This window comes from Felis catus, chromosome B3 (assembly GCF_018350175.1).
Source record: "Felis catus isolate Fca126 chromosome B3, F.catus_Fca126_mat1.0, whole genome shotgun sequence".
NCBI lineage: Eukaryota > Metazoa > Chordata > Mammalia > Carnivora > Felidae > Felis > Felis catus.
In genome coordinates, this window is record NC_058373.1 from 60,391,291 (window position 1) to 60,411,516 (window position 20,226).

At 38.4% G+C, this 20,226-nt stretch overlaps 1 protein-coding gene across 6 annotated transcripts in view; it reads left to right on the forward strand.

The window, feature by feature from the left end:
• The window catches only part of TTBK2 (tau tubulin kinase 2), a 162,601-nt gene that overhangs the window by 103,046 nt on the left and 39,329 nt on the right, over nucleotides 1-20,226 (forward strand). For all 6 annotated transcript variants that reach the window (XM_011283046.4, XM_019832596.3, XM_019832597.3 and 3 more), the window contains 3 exons: nucleotides 1,659-1,751; nucleotides 2,365-2,490; nucleotides 13,350-13,507. In XM_011283046.4, coding sequence (XP_011281348.1) covers nucleotides 1,659-1,751; nucleotides 2,365-2,490; nucleotides 13,350-13,507 — 377 coding nt within the window. The remainder of the gene's footprint in view (nucleotides 1-1,658; nucleotides 1,752-2,364; nucleotides 2,491-13,349; nucleotides 13,508-20,226) is intronic.

Consider the following 20,226-nt stretch of genomic DNA (forward strand, 5'->3'; position numbering starts at 1 on the left):
TTCCTGCTGATTTTGATTAGCTTTTTAATCTGTCCCTTGAGTTTTTAATTTCTAGATATTCTTTTTGGTCTTTTTTCAAATCTAATAGGTCTTTTTATTTTTTTGGGTAGGATATGGTTCCTTCCTGATGACATTTATTCCCTTTTTTTTTTTTTTAAGCTTAAACATTCTAAAAATTCTTTAAAAAAATTTTTTAATGTTTATTTATTTTTGAGACAGAGACAGAACATGAGACAGACAGAGGGAGACACAGAATCCGAAGCAGCACCAGACTCTGAGCTGTCAGCACAGAGCCCAACACACGGCTCAAACTCACAAACTATGAAATCATGACCTGAACTGAAATTGGACGCTTAACCAACTGAGCCACCCAGGCCCCCCTAAACATTCTTATTTCATATTCTGTATCCTATAATTCCATATCTGAAATTCTTGGATATCTAATTCTGCTCTGTAATTTATCTTGTCATTAGCTTATGATAGCCTGCTTTCTAATGTATTTTATACTTGTGACTAATGAGCTTATATTTTATGGGACTTTGTCTATAGGACTTCTGTGAAGCCTGAATTTATGGGTTCTTTAATGTTGACAGGATTTTCATTTTCATCTGTCATTACTACAGGGTGGGATCACCCAGAAAACAGTTAATTTCTGAACTTGGTTTCCCAGACCACACATGTGGTATAAATTTAAACCCCAAATCTGAGTGAGGGGCAGGACTATGGTAACAAATTTTCAGGGTAGTTTTTTTTAACCACTAACTTTATCCCTTTGATAGTGGTTAAATTTTACAGAAAAAAAAAGTTATTGCTATAAAATGTACATACCAAATATTGAACTAAAGATAGCCCTTTGAGGGTCGGAGCTATATGGTGAGGGCCTAGGGGAAAGTGTCTCAGTTACAGCTTCCATCTTGTGTAGTATCAGTACTTTTATACCTGTTCCCTTCCTGATTGATAAAACCCTGGTTGATAAAACCTGTAACAGATGTTCCCAAAGGCAAAGTTTCAGCATCAGCTTGCTTCTCTTATTTCCAGCTTTCTTTTAATTTTGGCTCCTAGAATTTGCTTTAATTCTTTTTTTTAATTATTATTATGGTAAAGAACATATCACATTAAATTTACCATGTTAACCATTTTTTTAATTTGAGTATAGGTGACACACAATGTTACATTAGTTTCAGGTGTACAATATAGTGATTCAACAACTCTGTGTTATGCTCTGCTCACCAGTGTAGCATATTAACCATTTTTAAGGGATAATTCAGCAGTGTTAAGTATATTCACATTAGTGTGCAATAAAGTTCTAGAACTTTTTCATTTTGCAACACTGAAACCCCATACCCACTAAATGCTAATTTGCCCTTCACCTTCCCTTCTTAATGAACTGATTTATTAATTAATGGGCTGTTAATTATATTTCCAGCATATCTAGGTTTTGGGGTGTTCTTTATACCAAAAAGTATTTCATTATATCTATTTCTGTTATGCAGAATGTTACATAGCTGTATAGATATATTTACCAGAAGATTTTATGGGAAATACATTAAAATTTTTAAGCCTCATAAGATGAAACACAGTGGTTAGGCCTTAGACAATGTAATATACTCACAAGGAGTGGTAATGTATTGTGACTGAATTCTCTTTGGCTTATGAAGGAAATGGGAAGACATGATGACCTTTGGTCCTTATTCTACATGTTGGTGGAGTTTGTGGTTGGTCAGCTGCCTTGGAGAAAAATAAAGGACAAGGTAATTTTGAAAACGGAAATGGAAATAACAGTTTTAGTAGGGGAAGGAATAAAAATTTCTCCTGAGTAGGCATAATTGATGAGAACATACTTACATATAAAAATTAAAATTAGGCTGATGTTAAAGATCTAATGTTAGGATTTTTTTTCTGTGTACATGGAGAATAGATACTCCTTTGAGTATCTATTAAATCATCACTTCTGATTTGATTTCTAGCTTTCCCTCTTTTCACTACTTCTCCCATATTCATTTTTATAAGTCAAGTAAGTTTTTAAATTTTAATTGTTACATTATATTGTTTGATTTGAAAACTGTGAACAAATGTGTTGGTAAAGAAAAGTAGACTAGATTTAACTCTTTAACTCTAGATAACTCTTTTTTTGGGCGAACTGTCAATTCACTGATGCAGAACTCTGTTACCCTTTTGATTATCCTCCCCTCTCCCCCTAAGGCATTGTGCATTAAGCTATTAGTAAGAGCTCAATTCTTGCTTTATACTTAATTACCACTATCTCATTCCCTAGTACATACCCTTGAGACTATTACTGAGAGGCTGTTAATGTGTAGCTGCCAAGAGAAATTGACTTTAGTTCCTGTTCTCTTTACTTCCCAGGAGCAAGTAGGCTCTATTAAGGAGAGGTATGACCACAGGCTTATGTTGAAACATCTCCCTCCAGAATTCAGCATCTTTTTGGACCACATCTCTTCTTTGGATTATTTTACAAAACCAGACTACCAGGTAATCATCTTTGGGAGTTCTGTGGGCTAATCCTTCTCTCTCATTTAGTCTTTGTCTTCACTTACTGTAGCTTTGAGGGTATTGTATATGAGTATGGGAGGTCCTAGAATGATATTATTTTAATACATCCTGAGAAATGTGGTGACTGACTGATGAGGACTGTGTGTGTGTGTGTGTGTGTGTGTGTGTGTGTGTGTGCGCCCATCTGGAAGAACATACTTCATTAGAGTTTTAGATTTGTGTATGGTTGAACAGATTTTACTGTTCCTGCTGTGATTCATCTGGTATATAGAACTGCTGATAGTTGAAATTATGTAAATCCTATAACTAATTTGTTGACCAGAAGGAAATGTCCAGCTAGGTAATGTATCTGTTGAGGGCTTAGGGCTATAATATCGTATGTTAATATGCTATGGAACAACAGTTGGTGAAGATTATTGGCTCCATTTTATCTGTGGTCAGTGAATCATTTCCTTAGGGTTTCCATTAATAAGGCCTTATAAGGATTGACTAAGTTTACCACAAATTGCACCCCTGGCCCCAACCAACTGTATTTCAGAAGATTCTTTTGCTCTCAGGGAGAACTTAATATAGCTTAATGCAAAATAATCATTACCACTGAAGACATAAATGAAGCCACCCATGGATTAAACCAGGCTATGTCATTTCATTCCACTTTGCTTTATTGCACTTTGCAGATATTGCATTTTTTACAAATTGAAGGTTTGTGGCAACCCTGCATTGAGCAAGTCCATCAGCACCATTTTCCAACAGCATTTACTTATTTTGTGTCTCTGTGTCACATTTTGATAATTGTGAAATATTGCATACTTTTTTGTTATTGTTATATAGTGATCTGTAATCAGTGATCTTTGATGTTACAACTGTAATTGTCTTGGGGTACCATGAAACATACCCATGTAACATAGTAAACTTAATCCATAAATGTTATGTGTGTTCTGACTGCTCCACCGACCAGCCATTCCCTGTCTCTCCTGCTTGAGCTTCCCTATCCCCTGAGACACAACAATATTGAAATTAGGTCAGCTAGTAACCCAATGATGGCCTGTCAGTGTTCAGGTGAAAGGAAGAGTTGCACATCTCTCACTTTAAATCAGAAGCTGGAAATGGCTCAGCTTAGTGGGGAAGGTATGTCAAAAGCCAAGATAGGCTGAAAGCCAGACCTTTTGTGCTGAACAGTTAGCCAAGTAGTGATTGCAAAGGAAAAGTTCTCGAAGGAAATTAGAAATGCTACTCCAGTGAACGCGTGACTGATTAGAAAGCAAAACAGCCTTATTACTGATATGGAGAAAGATTTAGTGGTCTGAAAAGAAGATCAAGCCAGCCATAGCGTTCCCTTAAGCCAATGCCTAATCCAGAGCAAGGCCCTAACTTTTTTCAATTCTGTGAAGGCTGAGAGAGGTGAGGAAGTTTCCAAAGAAGAGTTTGAAGCTAGCAGAGTTTGGTTCATGAGGCTTAAGGAAAGAAGCCCTCATCATGACATAAAAGTACAAGGTGAAGCAAGTGCTGATATAGAAGCTGCAGCAAGTTATCCAGAAGATCTAGCTTCTGAAGGTGGCTACTACACTAAACAACAGATTTTCAATGTAGAAGGAACAGCTTTCTATTGGAAGAAGAGCCATTTAGGGCTTTCATAGCTAGAGAAGAAAAGTCAATGCCTAGCTTCAGAGGTTCAAAGGGCAGGTTGACTCTCTTGTTGGAAGTTTTTGCAGGGGCGCCTAGGTAGCTCAGTCAGCTGAGCAAGCATCTGACTCTTGATTTTGGCTCAAGTCATGATCCCAAGGTTGTGGGATCAAGTCCCGTGTCAGGCTCCATGAAGCCTGCTTAAGATTCTCTCTCTCTCTCTCTCTCTCTCTCTCTCTCTCTCTCCCTCCCTCCCTCCCTCCCCCCCCTTCTCCCTTCCTCCCTCTCCCCTCCCCCCTTCCGCCCCTCTCCCCCACTTGTGCTGGCTCGCCCACTCTCCTCTAAAAAAATCAAATCAAATAAAAAAGAAGAAGCTACTGCAGCCGGTGATTTGAAGTTGAAAGCAGTGCTCATTTACCATTCTGAATATCTAAGGGCTCTTAAGAATGCTAAGTCTACTCTGCCTATATTCTGTAAATGGAATAGCAATGCCCAGATGACAGCATATCTGTTTAAAACATGGTTTACTGAATATATTAAGCCCCCTGTTAGGACCTACCACTCAGAAAAAAAGATCCCTTTCAAAATATGACTGCTCACAGACAATGGACATGGACAATGGACATGGACAAGATCTCTGTTGGAGATGTACAATGAGATTAATGTTTTCATGCTTGCTAATACAGTATCCATTGTGCAGCCCGTGAATCAAGAAGTCATTTCAACTTTCAAGTCTTACTGTTTAAGAAATATGTCTTATAAGGCAATAGCTGCTATAGATGATGGTTCCTCTGATGTATCTGGACAAACTAAATTGAAAACTTTCTGGAAAGGATTTACCATTCTGGATGCCATGAATAATACTGATGATTCATGGGAAGAGGTTAGAATGTTACCATGAACAGGAGTCTGGAAGAAGTTGATTCCAACCCTCATGGATGACTTTGAAGGGTTCAAGACTTTCAGTAGAGGAAGTAACTGGAGATGTGACGGAAATAGCAGGAGAACTAGCATTACACATGGAACCTGAAAACATGACTGAATGGCTGCAATCTCATGATAAAACTGTAATAGATGAGTGACTTCTTATGGATGAGCAAAGAAAAGTGGTTTCTTGAGATGGAAGCTACTTCTGGTGAAGAATGCTGTGAAGATTGTTGAAATGAAAACAAAGAATTTAGAATATTCCATAAACTTGGTTGATGAAGCTGTGGCAGGGTTTGAGAGGATGGACTCCAGTTTTGAAAGAAGTCCTGAGTGGCTCAGTTGGTTAGGCATCCGATTTAGGCTCAGGTCATGATCTCAGTTTGTGAGTTTGAGCCCCATGTCAGGCTCTGTGCTGACAGCTCAGAGCCTGGAGCCTGCTTCAGATTCTGTCTCCCTCTGTTTTTCTGCCCCTCCCCCACTTGTGCACACACGTGCTCGCTCTCTCTCTCTCAAAAATAAATAAATAATAAACATTAAAAAAAAGGTATCACATGGAACAGAGAAATCACTTGTAAAAGGAATAGTCAGTCAGTGTGGCAAACTTCATTGTTGTCTTATTGTAAGAAATTGCTATAGGGGCGCCTGGGTGGCTCAGTCGGTTAAGCGGCCGACTTCGGCTCAGGTCATGATTTCATGGTCCATGAGTTCGAGCCCCACGTCGGGCTCTGTGCTGACAGCTCAGAGCCTGGAGCCTGTTTCAGATTCTGTGTCTCCCTCTCTCTGACCCTCCCCTGTTCATGCTCTGTGTCTCTCTGTCTCAAAAATAAATAAACATTAAAAAAAATTTTTTTTTTAAAGAAATTGCTATAGCTACCTCCACGTTCAGCAGCCACCACCCTGAGTAGTCAACAGCTATCAACATCAAGGCAAGACCCTCTACCACCAAAAAGATTCACTTGCTGAGAGCTCAGATGATAGTTAGCATCTTATAGAAATATTTTTGTTTTTAAAAAATTTTTTAAATTTATTTTATTTTATTCTTTATTTTAGAGAGAGTACATGCACAAGCAGGGGAGAGGGGCAGAGGGAGAGAGAATTTTAAGCAGGCTCCACATTCAGCATGGATCCCAACATGGGGCTCATTCCCACAACCCTGGTATCATGACCTGAGCCAAAATCAAGAGTCGGATGTTCAACTGACTGAGCCATCCAGGCACCCTCCAATAAATATTTTTAATTAAGGCATGTACATTGTTTTCTTTTTAGATATAATACTATTGTACACTTAATAGTATACAACACAGTAGAAATAACTTTCATATGCACTGGGAAGCCAAAAAATTCACTTGATTTGCTTGATTGTGGTATTTGCTTTATTCTGGTGGTCTAGAACCCAATCTGCAATGTCTCTGAGGTGTAACTATAAAAATGGTGTATCATTTTATCATTTTCATATACAAAGGACAATACATGTACTTTACTGTTAATGAAAATTTTACATTCATCAGTGTTGCCCGGTTGAAAGACTCTGAACAGCATAGTGAACTTATTTGTATGTGGTAGCTATTTCTGTGTGAAATGGCAGCTTTTGTATAACATATAAACAAGATATAAAACAGAGAGGCAATATATAGCCTTGAGTACTTAGAGACGTTAAGTGGGTCAACTTGTTACCTTCTTTCCTGTGTGGCTTTTTGCATTAATAACTATAGATTGTGTAACAAATGGAGAAAATCCATTGTATGCAAGTCACTTTGGAATATATTCTTATAGTTACATTTTATATGTATTTCTGAAATGCACAGAATTCATATTACTTGTAATAAAATTCTACCTGTAATACTAGATTCAGGAGGAGCTGGAAAATGTTCCAACTTTCTCATCTTAGGTGCTAATAATTTTTTATTGATAGAGTTTGCATGGGAGTATAAAAGTTGAGCAAGGAAAATAATTTTGATCACATTCAGCACTTAAGTTATGTCTATAATCTAAAGAAAACTATTGTATTCACTAGCTTAAGTTTGAAAGTTAGATTTATAATTATTTTATTTAATTTTTAAATTTTTTTTAATGTTTATTTTTTTGAGAGAGAGACAGAGTACAAGTGGGGGAAAGGCAGAGAGAGAGAGAGAGAGAGAGAGACACACACACACACACGCACAGATTCCGAAGCAGGCTCCAGGCCCCAAGCTGCCAGCACAGAGCCCAATGTGGGGCTTAAACCTACAGACCATGAGATCATGACCTGAACTGAAGTTGGTTGCTGAACCAGCTGAGCCAGCAAGGCACCCCTGTTTATAATTACTTTAAATTAACATATTCTTATTCTCATGTTTTTCATTTGGCATTCTCCTAAGAGCTTCTCTGTGTCTTTGTCATCTAATAACAAAACAAAATACAATAATTTTACTACTTTTGGAAGAGAGAGAGCAGGCAAAATATTTTCTTTTGGTTCTTTCTGGCTCTCTGATCTCTCATAAGCAGTGAGTGGGAGCAGAGGACAGGTGGAAAGGAGAAAGATAATTGGGGAAAAGATTTTGGTGTGCCTGGTATGTTCTCATGACTAGTATCAATGTCACATCAGTTTCCAAAAAGGTCTGACTGCATCTTCTGTCTCTTGCTTCCGTCACAGAGTCCTCCTATGGACTTCATTTTGAGAAAAATTACTCTACTTTGAATCTGAACACTTTGTGAACTAATGCTGTCCATATGGCTAATTTTACAGTTTGGTATCTGTTTGGGAATATGAGTTTAATTACTGTTCTTTCAAAATTTTAAATTCCTCATTGGACAACCATTGTGGTTAAAAACAATAATGAAATCTTCTATCAACAAGCAAAAAACAAAAACAAAAAACAACAACAACAAAAAAAACTCCAGTATTTAGCATGACTGCTTCCCTAGCTACATCAAAGGTCAAAAAACATTATGTCTTGTATGTTCTGAGCCAAGACTGGAGTGAATATATTTTGTAATCAGAGTGTTAAATGATGCTGTTTTACAAAGCCATGTTCACTTTGAATGTCTCTGCTTTGTAAGCCCTTAAAAGTCAGAATTTCTTGCCAGAAAACATTTCCATCTTAACAAGTTGCACATAGCCAACACCTAATCCAGTAGCCATCTAGTCCAGACCTAGAGAGAAGAGTTGTTTTGCTCTTAACCAGGAATCTTTTATGCATGTCTTAGAATAATGGCTGGCACTTGCTTTTGGAAAGAGTTATAGTGTTTTGGGAAACTACGTCCAAGTTTATCAGTGCTTAGTATTTATGTATAAGTGTATCTTCCCAGCTGGCTTTAAGTCCTGGAGGTACAACCATGTCTTCTTTTTTTGTCTTGCACTATCCTCACACTGTGCCTGGCACCTAAGTTTTCAGCAAATGTTAGGAAAATTCAATTTAATCTTAGTTTGCCCACAATCACCTACTAAGGAAATCTATAAATGCTGTTTTCTATGTGTTAAACTAAGTGAAGCTATCAGAATTATAGCCATGATTGAAACAGAGATCATATTATGAATATTATGGGGTTTTTTTTTGAGAGAGAGAAAGCATGAGCAGGGGAAAGGCATAGGGGGAGGGAGGGAGGGAGGGAGAGAGAGAGAGAGAGAGAAGAGGAAAGAAACAGACAGACTCCCAAGCAGACTCCATGCTCAGCCCAAAGCCCACATGGGAGCTCTCTCTCACAACTGTGAGATCATGATCTGAGCTGAGAGCAAGAGTCTGATGCTCAACCATCTGAGCCACCCAGGTGCCCCCAAATATCTGAAAGAGGATAAATTCTGAAAGAAGATAGCAACTCTAAGAAAAAGATGCTGGGATATGAATCTCTTCAGATGATAAAATTCTCTAGTTTTATACATGTACAAATACATGCACACATGTGAGTGCATGTAAAATGTGAAATTTGATAAGCTCTGTGGATTGTACCCATGTAATTTTCCCGGTTTGGATATTGCACTCTAGCTATTTAAGGTGTTATTATTGGAGCACACTGGGTGAAGGGGATTTCTCTGTACTATTATTGTAATTTACTATTAATCTTTAATTATTTCAGATTAAAGAAAAAATGCTGGGCCAACATTTTCAGAAATGTACATAATGATTAAAAACACTCAACCCTATTGTGACCACCACGTAATTTAAATAATCCTTTTTAAAGTATTTTGAGAAAGGAAAATATCTCTGAGGAGTAAATAGGAAAATCTTAACCTTGAATTCCACCACAAGACTCCACATGTAGGTGACACAGTTACTAGTTAATGGGAAACTAACATAGCATCAGATTGGATAAAGAAGAACCCTTGGGGTGGGGGGCACCTGGGTGTCTCAGTCAGTTGAGTGTCCGACTCTTGATTTTGGCTCAGGTCATGATTCCAGGGTTGTGGGATCAAACCCCACATCAGGCTCTGCACTGAGCATGGAGCCTGCTTAAGATTCTCTGTATCTCCCTCTGCCCCTCCCCGCCACTCACTCACTCTCTCTCAAAAAAAAAAAAAAAAAATTAAATTAAAAAATAAAAGAACTCTTGGTGCCTTTGCACATTATTGTCACGGTAATGACACCTAACAATGCCATAGCAATACATGGGTAGGGTTATTATCCCCATTTTATGGAGACTTACTTTAGACCTGTTGCCTGGGAAAACTGGTGGTTTCCAGTAGTGGTACTGGAAGTGGTGTCTGAACCCAATTTCTGACTCATTCCAAAAAGCCCTGTTTTTTACCATCTTGACTTCTTTGGAGAGGTGGCCACAAACACAGCAGCCACTGTAAAACAAATACTAACATGACTGGTTAATAAAAATGCAGTGAAAGAACTACAGAGTTATATGAAGAATTATTAGAAATTCTTGTCAGTAATTAATGGAATCATGTGATCCTGACAAAAGACCACAAAAGTATTTTTATTAGAGTGTTCCAGTGATGTGAAGCATTGTTTAGCAAGTTGAGAAGACCAATAAAACCCATAAATATCCACACTGTTGGTGAACCTAAAACTAAAATGTATATATCAGCCAGTTCATACAGTGCCACAGCATTGCTAAAATCAGAGTATATGATAGGAAATCCAAAGCTGACCACATTTCTTACTAATCTTGTTAATATACTTCCCAGGTTTAGGAATGGGACTGTTTAAGCAGAGGTTGCATCAGAATGCAGCAGGCTTGCCTCTTGCTGTTTTAAGATTCCCCTGAGTCTGATGTCATTGGAGTTAAATTTTTCAGAAGGCCTAGATGGGCTGTTAGAAAGCAAAAAAATAAGAGATTGAGCTGGAGAATAACAAGGGGGAACCTCCCATAAATTAGAGGGTCAGGGAAGGTCTATTTGTTCTGTGCCGTACCTTCCATCCTTCCGCCTTCTGCTGCTGGGTCTCTGGTGTCACCATCTTAGTAACAGACTTTTGTATCTGAGGCCCAAAGGCATATGCTGCATACGTTTATACTCTGATAAATGTAAGAAAATAATTCCATGATAAAAGGACATCTGGCATAAAAACTGCTTAGGATCGTTCCTTGGCAGCCCGGTACGGGCTGTAGCAGTGTGGCAGTGGCCGTCTGAGTGCTCACACAGCAAGGCGGGTACTGCCTCAGGGACAGGGACTCCATTTTCAGGAGGCATGCAGCTCGCTCTGTGAGAACCTCTATTTCCAAAGTCAAGAGAGTAGTCCAAGGTGTGCCACTTCTGTTCCCATATGCTGGGTCTCAATCCATCTTCCTTCTGGGTTTTTGTAGCCCTCTAACTCTGACAATTTGGGGAAGTCTAAGCTATAACATAGGTAACTTAAGTCAACAAAAATATGACCAAAATCAAATTTCTGAGGTCTTATAGCCATGCCGTTTCCAGTTCCTTTTATCTATTTAGTTTCCTTTTCTACATGTATTATTTTTTCCTTGGGATTTAAATGAAAGGTAGCGTTATATGAATCTTTTAGTTAATATTATCACAAATACTTGTTCTTGAAATGTTTTGAGAGTAACTATTTAAAGATTCTGGACTCGTAATTCCAACATGGGTTTCTCTCCCTACCCCCTGCCCCCTCAGCCTGATAGTTCTCTGGCACCAGCTGGGTGTCCTACAATTCAACTCACTTTTGACACTATCTACCCAGAGATAGATGGCATCAGATTCCACAGGTTAAGGACTCAGTCCCAGAAGACCGCCCTCCACTTCAGATGCCATTCGCAAGTCCTGGTTGTCACCTGTACTTCTGACTGACCTATGACTATAAACCAAAGGTTCCCACAACCCCTTCCTTGGGCCTGGTTAATTTGTTAGAGTGGCTCACAGGCCTTGGGAAACCAGTTTTCTCACTAGATTACTGGTTTGTTACAAAGGATTTAACTTTGAAAGAGCCAGATGGAAGAGATGCATAGGGCAAGCTATGGGGAAAAGGTGTGGAGCCTCCATGCCCTCTCTGCGGGCACCACTCTCTCAGCACCTCCATTATGTTTACCAACCCAAGAGCTCTCCAAACCACATCCTTTTTAGTTTTTATAGAGACTTCATTATATAGGCATGATTGATTAAATCATTTACCATTGTTGATTGATTCATCTTCTAGCCCCTCTCTTGTTTCCTGGAGGCCAGGGGATGGGACTGAAAGTTACAAGTCTCTAATCACATTGTTGCCAGCCCTTATCCAGAGGAGCTTTCCAAAAGTTACCTCATTAACAAAAACCTATTTGTGGTGGGAAGGGGCTTGTTATGAATAACAAGATAGTCATTTCATGTTTATGGCTCTAAAGTGATTTCAGGAACTGAGGACTATAGATCAAATATTATTATATCAAAAGATGCTCCTATTGCTCTTTTCTTTCAGGAAATTTCAAGGTTTTGGGAGCTGTGTGCCGGGAACTATGGACAAAGACCAAATATACATAAGAAATATATTCTGGTCATGTGATTGACCAAACTTATAACTTATAAATCACAACACTGCTGTTACACATAAAGTATTGTGTTAGATACTGTGATGATCAGACATGCACCAACCTCTTGGAGCTTACAGTTTGGGTGAAAGAGAGAAACCAATCAAATAATCAGAAATAGCTATAAATATACCATTGATAGCATTTGGTCACCTTGTTGAGATGTTTTCTTCACTGGGCATCAAAATCAGCACACACTTGATTCTCCTATCTCATTGACCACTCCTTCTTGGTTTCCTTTGCTGAGTCTTCTTTCCAACCAAATGTTGGAGTGCCCTAGGCCTTTGCCCTTTGACCTCTTGCTACCTACTCTCCTTAGATGATATCATCTAGTTCAGTGACTTTAAATAATACCTTTTCATATCTATATGCTGACTGTCAAATTTGTATCTATATACCCTATTCCTCCCTGAAACTTTCAGTATCCCAATCCTCAAACTCTCATAAAGGATGATCTTTGTGAGATCTTTATCCATGTCACATCAGAGTTTTAGAATTTAAAGACCAAAAAATGAGGGGTGCCTGGCTAGCTCAGTCAGTAGAGCATGCAACTCTTCATCTTGGGGTTGTGAGTTTGAGCCCCATGTTAGGTTTAGAGATTACTTAACAATAAAATCTTGGGGCACCTGGGTGGTTCAGTCAGGTACGCATCCAACTCTTGATCTCAGGTCAGGTCTTGAACTCAGGGTGGTGATTTCAAACCCCACCATGAGCTCCACGTTTGGTGTGGAGCCTACTAAAAAAAATTAAAAAGAAAGAAAATTAGATCTTGAACAAATGAAGACAAAAAATTGAAATATATAATATAAACCAAATAAAGAGGCAGATTTCTTTGTGATAATTTGTGTATATGCACCCATATACAGCTGAATAATTTTTCAGCCCCCCCCCCCCAAAAAATTGTAAGGAAGTACAATCAACTTCTGTATACCTAGATATACCAACTGTTAACACTCTTCACTTACATCAAACCATATAAAAATGCCCGTTTGACAAAAAAAATGATCACCTTGATGATTAAAACTGAATACACATGTATATACATACAACACAAATATTCTTTTGCCAAACCATCTGAAAGTAGGTTTTAGATAAGACTTCATTATGTATCTTCTAAAAACATTCTGCTGCATAACTGTAAACTGGTAACCCAGTTGAGAAAAATCAGTATTAATTCAGTATCATCATCAACATATAGTCCTTATTCAAATTCCCCCATTTGTACGATTGTTCTTTGTTTTGTTTTGTTTTATTTTTTTAAATCCTACTACAAAACCAATTGTGAGTCTGGCAGCTTTCTCAAGGAATAAAGCAATGATGTTTATTGTTAGCTTACTCTAGTGTTTTTCTTTATGGTTTAGCTTCTGACATCCGTGTTTGACAACAGCATCAAGACCTTTGGAGTAATTGAGAGTGATCCTTTCGACTGGGAGAAGACTGGAACTGATGGTTCCCTAACAACCACCACTACTTCTGCCACCCCTCAACTGCACACCCGTTTGACCCCTGCAGCAATTGGGTATGTCCTAAACAGATTATTTACCAGTGGCTTTCTTGCGTGCACTGTGTTAGCAGAAATGTCTTTTATTTCATCCAGGTTCCTTCAGATGACAAAATGCTAAGACATATGAGAAAGCCTATGGTTTTCCTTGAATTAATATTGCTCTTACATATGTCTGTTCAGATTTACTTTTCTTAGAAAGTGTTTATAGGTCATACTGTGAAACGGGAGCTTTGAGCTGGTATGGCTTGTTGATGTCAGATTTACAATGGGTATTCCTCACAATGAGAAGGAATTGTTTGATTTTAGTTCTAAAGAATATATAGGAGCCTGGAAAGAATGAACCACAATTATACCTAACTATACTATGCTTAAGTTTAGTGTGAACAAAACATGTAGCTTGTTGCTCTAAGAAGGTGATTTAATTTACAAAGTGTTTTAGGAACAGGTTATGGTGTATTGCCATCATCTTGGTTTTGTTTGTTTTCTCCCTTACACGCATTAAATACAGTTGGTTTTGTTTGTTATTTTTAAAATTGGGGGGCAGGGTTGTCTTTTTTTTTCCTGACCCATTTTTACCTGCTCTGGTTGCTTTAAACTATTTAGTTAACAATGAAAAAAGTAAGTAGGGAAAAATCATCATATAAATGGAGCTAATTGTGATAAACTAATCCATTGTTTTTGATTTTATATTGAAAGATGGGATCACCAGAGCTTATTGAATCAGAAGAGCTTACATGGACTTACATAACTGGAGATGATATCTTTGATTAGCTAGTCTGAGAGTTCTTAAGTGGGGCACCCTGACAGTCTACATTAGAATCATCACAGATGTTTGTTTAAAGTACCCATTTGTTGGAGCCACCCCAGACTTACCAAATCAAAATGTCGAAGGCACAGAATGTTTCTCTTGCTTCTCTGAGTTTAGAACCCACTGCCCTAGTCCAGCCACTCCCTTTTACAATAGAGGAAATAATCCTAACACTGAGTGAATCAATCACCCAACTGTAGGTAAATATTAGCAACAGAGCTGGAACCTGTCTAGAAATTTTGATTCTTGTTTTAGTGCCTTTGTCCTCCTCCTTTGATTGTTGTTAGAAGTAGATAAATCTCAAACTTGCAAAAATCCAGGTGATAGGGCTTCGTGGTAGCTGAAGTCAGTGAAGACAGTTTAAGTTCCCATCTCTCAATGTTTCCTCCTAAAATAAGACATAATAACAAGAAAGAAAAAATAAAACTACACAAAAACCATGTCCTCAACATAATTTGAAGACAAAGGATGCCTAGCCTAAACTCCAAAATAAGTAGAGAGAAACAAAAAACCACCAACTCTCTTATGTTCCTACTTCACTCAACCCTGCCCCCCAGGCTTTATAAAGGTAGATCACTAAAAACTGGGGGGAGGAGGAAAATTAGCAATGGGACTTAAGGTCGATCTTAAACCAACACCAGAAAAACTGAACCTGTCTTACAAATGAAATTATTAGAAAGTGTCTAGGTAGATCAGGTCATGAACTACCAGGAGGTAAAAAAAAAAAAAAAAAAAAAGAGCTATGATTCAAAATACATAGCTTCTGAAAGAAAGAAAGAAAGAAAGAAAGAAAGAAAGAAAGAAAGAAAGAAAGAAAGAGAAGAAAAGAAGAAAGAGAGAGTAGGAGGGAGGGAGGGAAGAAGGAAGGAAGGAAGAAAGAAAGAAGAAGGAAGGAAGGAAGAAAGAGGGGGGAGTGAGGGAGGGAAGAAAGAAAGAAGAAAAGAGACAAAACAGAAAGGAGAAGTGCCTTTTATCAGTTGAGTGGTGAAGGGTCCAATAAGCAGAGAGTAACTACATAGTAATTTGAACAGGGAAGGATGATACAAGGAGTCATTACCTATAATACAAAATTGGAACAATGTGGCATAGACTAGTAAGAAGTAGAAATACGGTGCTAGCAAATACAAAGTGTAGCTCCTACTGTTAAGGCTAAGATGAAGCATCCAAGAAAGAGCTCCACCAGCTCTGACTCCAGGGCTGAGTTCCTGACCTTGTTGGATTGCTCACTGGGTGCTCACTGGATGGCCAGGAAGTCACTCTGATGCCTGGTAGAATTTGCTGAAAATCTGCCCTCTGGAACTTGATGGAAATCTGTTCTCTGGGGTGTCAGAGAAAACTATTTGCTGGTGTGTCTCACCAGAGACACTGTGCCATAAAACTGCTATTTCTCAGGGAAGCTGTTGGTTGCTGACCTCTTTGTGCTGCAGGAAACAGGTGCTGAAGATGCTGAGGCGTGGCAGGATCCTTGTGCTGGGGAGAGCCATACACACTGGAGAGACTTGCCAAGCTGCACACTGGAGCTCTGACAGAACACTTTCCTCTTGCAGTGTCTCTTCAGTGCCCTCTGACACAAGCCCCAGTGCCAGCTGGCAAAGGAAAATATTTCAAGGGCTCAGATCCACTTTCACAGAACAGGCAAAAGGGATGAATTTCAAGCTGAAGGCAGTACATCAATAATTGCAGAAGGGCAAAAGGGGAGATAAAATTTACCTACAAAAAGGAGAACTATAAAATCAGGATACTGTATCTCTTTGACCATAAAAACAAGTAAAAATCCACTAATGTGTTTGGACTTTGTTATATTGACAGAGGAGGGCACCAAACAAACTACAAATCTCATGAACTACTTCACTACCGCAAAAATGAACAAGAAAAAGATTTCCAAGGTCCATTAAGTCTTACTGAAAAAAAATCAGAAGAGAAAATCTAATTCATACTAAGGAAATTTCCTTTCAGAGAATCAACCACGAAGAAGAAGAAAACTCTAAGATAAAACCCCAAATGGAAGTAAATATACTTGTGCATTTGAAGATAAGGATAATCACCTTGAATCAGAAATTTAAAAACTAAGAACAGAAATAGACCACAAAGTAGAGGAAGATGGGAGAAAAAGGAAAAGGAGAAGAGAGAGAAAGGAAGAAATGAGAGTTGACTGAACTGAATGGAAGAAAAAAAGATGTCTTAGAAGTGAAAAATTAGGGGTGCCTGGGTGGCTCAGTCGATTAAGCATCTGACACTTGGTCTCAGCTCAGGTCATGATAATATGTTTTGTGAATTCGAGCCCTGCATTGGGCTCAAGCTGGCAGTGCGGAGCCTGCTTGCGATTCTCTTTCTGTCCCTCTCTCTCTGCCCCTCCCATGTGTGTGCTGGCGCTCGCTCTCTCTCTCTCTCTCTTTCTCTCAAAATAAAATAAACTTAAAAAAATGAAAAAGTGAAAAAAATTATAAAGAGCATAAAGGAGAGTAGTTTCAAATGAAAATTTAATAAGGGGCATTGATATAAAGTCGGGGGTGGGGGAGGGAAGCCCTAAAGGAATGAAAATAAGATAATCATTTAAAATGGCTAGAGAGAGAGTAGTGAAAATGGAATGCTGACAGAGGAGGAATAGCATTCATTATCGATTAAGTTAGAGTCCCTAATGGAGGAAAACAAAACAATACTGGTTAAAACCAAGAAACTCTATAGCAAGATAAAATGAGAAAACAGGGGACTAAGAGCATTTAAAAAGGTGTATGTCCAGAGTACACCATTAGAACAAAAAGGCAAGGGGTGCCTGAGTGGCTCAGTCGTTCAAGAGTCTAACTCTTGATTTCGGCTCAGGTCATGATATCACAGTTCATGAGATCAAGCCCCTCAATGGGCTGTGCACTGACCATGTGGGACCTGCTTGGGATTTCTCTCTCTCCCTCTCCCTTGTCCCTCCCTTGCTTGTGCATGCATATTCTCTCTCTCTCTCTCTCTCTCTCTCTCTCTCTCTCTCTCTCTCTCTCTCTCTCAAAATAAATAAACTTCTTTATAGGCAAACCTAAAATACCCCCAAAAACAGAAAGAAAGAAAGAAAGAAAGAAAGAAAGAAAGAAAGAAAGAAAGAAAGAAAGAAAGAAAGAAAGAAAGAAAGTGGCTAAATGAGAGTACAAAGAAGATTCATCTTGTAGAGAAAGAAATATAACACAATACATATAATTATAAAATACTGTGACAGAGTTGAGGCCAAACATATCAATCATAGCAATAAATATGCACGGGCTTAACTCCTCTATGAAAAGATTTTCAGTTTGGTTTACATAGCTAAATACATATGCTATGTACAAGAGACCTAAAAAATATTTCAGAAAGGATGAACAAAGAAAAACCCAAAAAATGGGAGCCCTAAGGAGAGAATAATGATCCTGATATCAGAGAGTCTAAAATTCAAGCAAAAAAAGCAAAAAAAAAAAAAAGTTACAAAGATGGAATGCTTTTTTTTTTTTTTTTAATTTTTTTTTCAACGTTTATTTATTTTTGGGACAGAGAGAGACAAAGCATGAATGGGGGTGGGGCAGAGAGAGAGGGAGACACAGAATCGGAAACAGGCTCCAGGCTCTGAGCCATCAGCCCAGAGCCTGACGCGGGGCTCGAACTCACGGACCGCGAGATCGTGACCTGGCTGAAGTCGGACGCTTAACCGACTGCGCCACCCAGGCGCCCCTGGAATGCTTTTTTTAATGCTTAATGCTGCAATTCACAAATGGGACATAATAAATACATAATATTTAGTCTCCAGAATCCCAGCAGTCACCTTTAGGAAGCAACAACTAGAAGAGATTCAGGGAGGCATAGCTAGAAACACACGAGTAATTGGAGATCTTCTTGCATATTTTTTTTAGCTCTACATCCTGAAGATAGAGATCGTGCCTTCTGCTCAAATGCCCCTGGAACATTAATAAAAATTGATCAGTTATTAGGTCATCAAGAAACCTTATATGCTTTATAGTTCCATAAAGCAGAAATATTATACTGCCTGATCACACTGCATTAGAACCAGAAATTTCCAACAAAAAACAAAAATGTCAAAGGCCCTTCCTCCTGGAAACTTAGAGCCCTATCAGACTACTCATTTTTTACATTTAAAGCTAAGATCAGAGGGAAATTACGGGTATTAAGTAAGGAGGTACATGATGTCAGTATGTCTTATTACTGGTGGTATTAATGTTGTTAATCTGGTTAGGGTGATGTTAGATTTTTCCACTGTGAAGTTACTATTTTTCCCTTTGTAAGTAATTATTTTATGGGAAGATGTTTTGAGACCATTCAAATAAACTTTTTTTTAAATTTATTTTATTTTAAAAAAAATTTTTTTTAAGAGAGAGAATGCAGGCAGGGAAAGGGCAGAGAGGGAGGAGTACAGAGAGTCTGAAGTGGGCTCCATACTGACAGCAGCGAACCTGATGTAGGGCTCAAACTCATGAACTGTGAGATCATGACCTGAGCTGAAGTTGAACGCTCAGTCAACCCAGTCATCCAGGCACCCCAAAACTTGTTTTTCATTGTACTTTCTCCCACAAGTTTTAGCATCCATCAGTGAATCTTGCCTGAAAAGTATTGTGCCTACAAGCCTACCATTTATCTGGCCTGTTAAGAAGTGACTGAATTTGCTGACCTCTGAATTAAAATACTGATTTTTCAGCACACCTTATCTATTAAGGCCAGATAAATATCTGTGAGCTGTGCTGTCTCTGTCGCCACTACCACTGCCATTATAGTGCTAAAGTAGCCACAGACAATATGTAAATGAATGAGCATGACCCATGCCATACACTTGACTTACAAAAATAGGTGAGCTGGCCAGATTTGGCCCACAGCCCTAGTTGGCTAATGCCTGCCTTAGATTATGGGGAAGGAAGTGTGAAAAGGATGTCTGTTCTTAGTACTTTTCTTTACATCTGTCCAATTCTTCCATACATGTCCTTACTTTTTTTTTCCTTAATGTTTCTATAATTTATACCTTGTCCACAAACACAAACACACACAATGTGCTAATGTGCTAATAATACTCTTACATATACTTTTGCATTCATTCAACTCCTGAATGAAATATGATTTTTCTGGGAAGGAATTTCTTTCCGTATCGCAAACTCTGGATTTGGATCAGAGCTATAGGAGAATGAAGAAAATAGAATTATGTAAGGGTTAAAAATGGGGAATAAATGCAGAGAGGAACCTAAGTCATGTGCAGGAGAGCCTGTGTGGGGAAGATGTGAGAGCCCCTTGAAGTGTGTGGAATTAGACCGCAGCATATGAGAGAAGAGGGAAACTGGGATAGAATAAAATTAGAAGCAGTTTGTAGGTGGAGATGTACTTTGTTTCCTCAGGAGTGGAGAAGGAAATGCCAAGGAGTTGGGGGGTTGGAAAGAAGCTATGGAATAGTAGCTAGGCATAGGGAAGAAAAGATTGGAAGAAAACTGAGGGATTTAAAATGGGAAAAAATTGTGGGGCTAGTAGACCGACCTTCCTGAATTCAAATATTGATTCTTTTGCCATTCTCTGTCCTTGAGAATACAGGGAATTCTTTTAATAAACATTTGGATTGCCATGTAGCACATATATGTTAGTGTCTGTTGTAATGTCTAGCATCAATCAGTATATTGAACTTATATCTGAAAAATGTTTTAGTAGCCAGTTTATGAGCTTTATGAACTTTATTTACTTTTGAACTTTATTTTTATCATAAATCCCTTAATATGAACTATTTTAGGCCAAACTACCTTTTTCAATGTGTTCCCAATGTCAGAACTATAAGAACCATTTTACAGGCCTGAGAGATATTTTTTTCCTGAGAGCTATTATCAGTGCTTTTCCAATTACATACCTATAACATATTGATAAAGAGATTCATCTTCTCCTATTGGCCCTAGTAGGGAGAGGTGGTAGCGAAGGTCAACTTAGG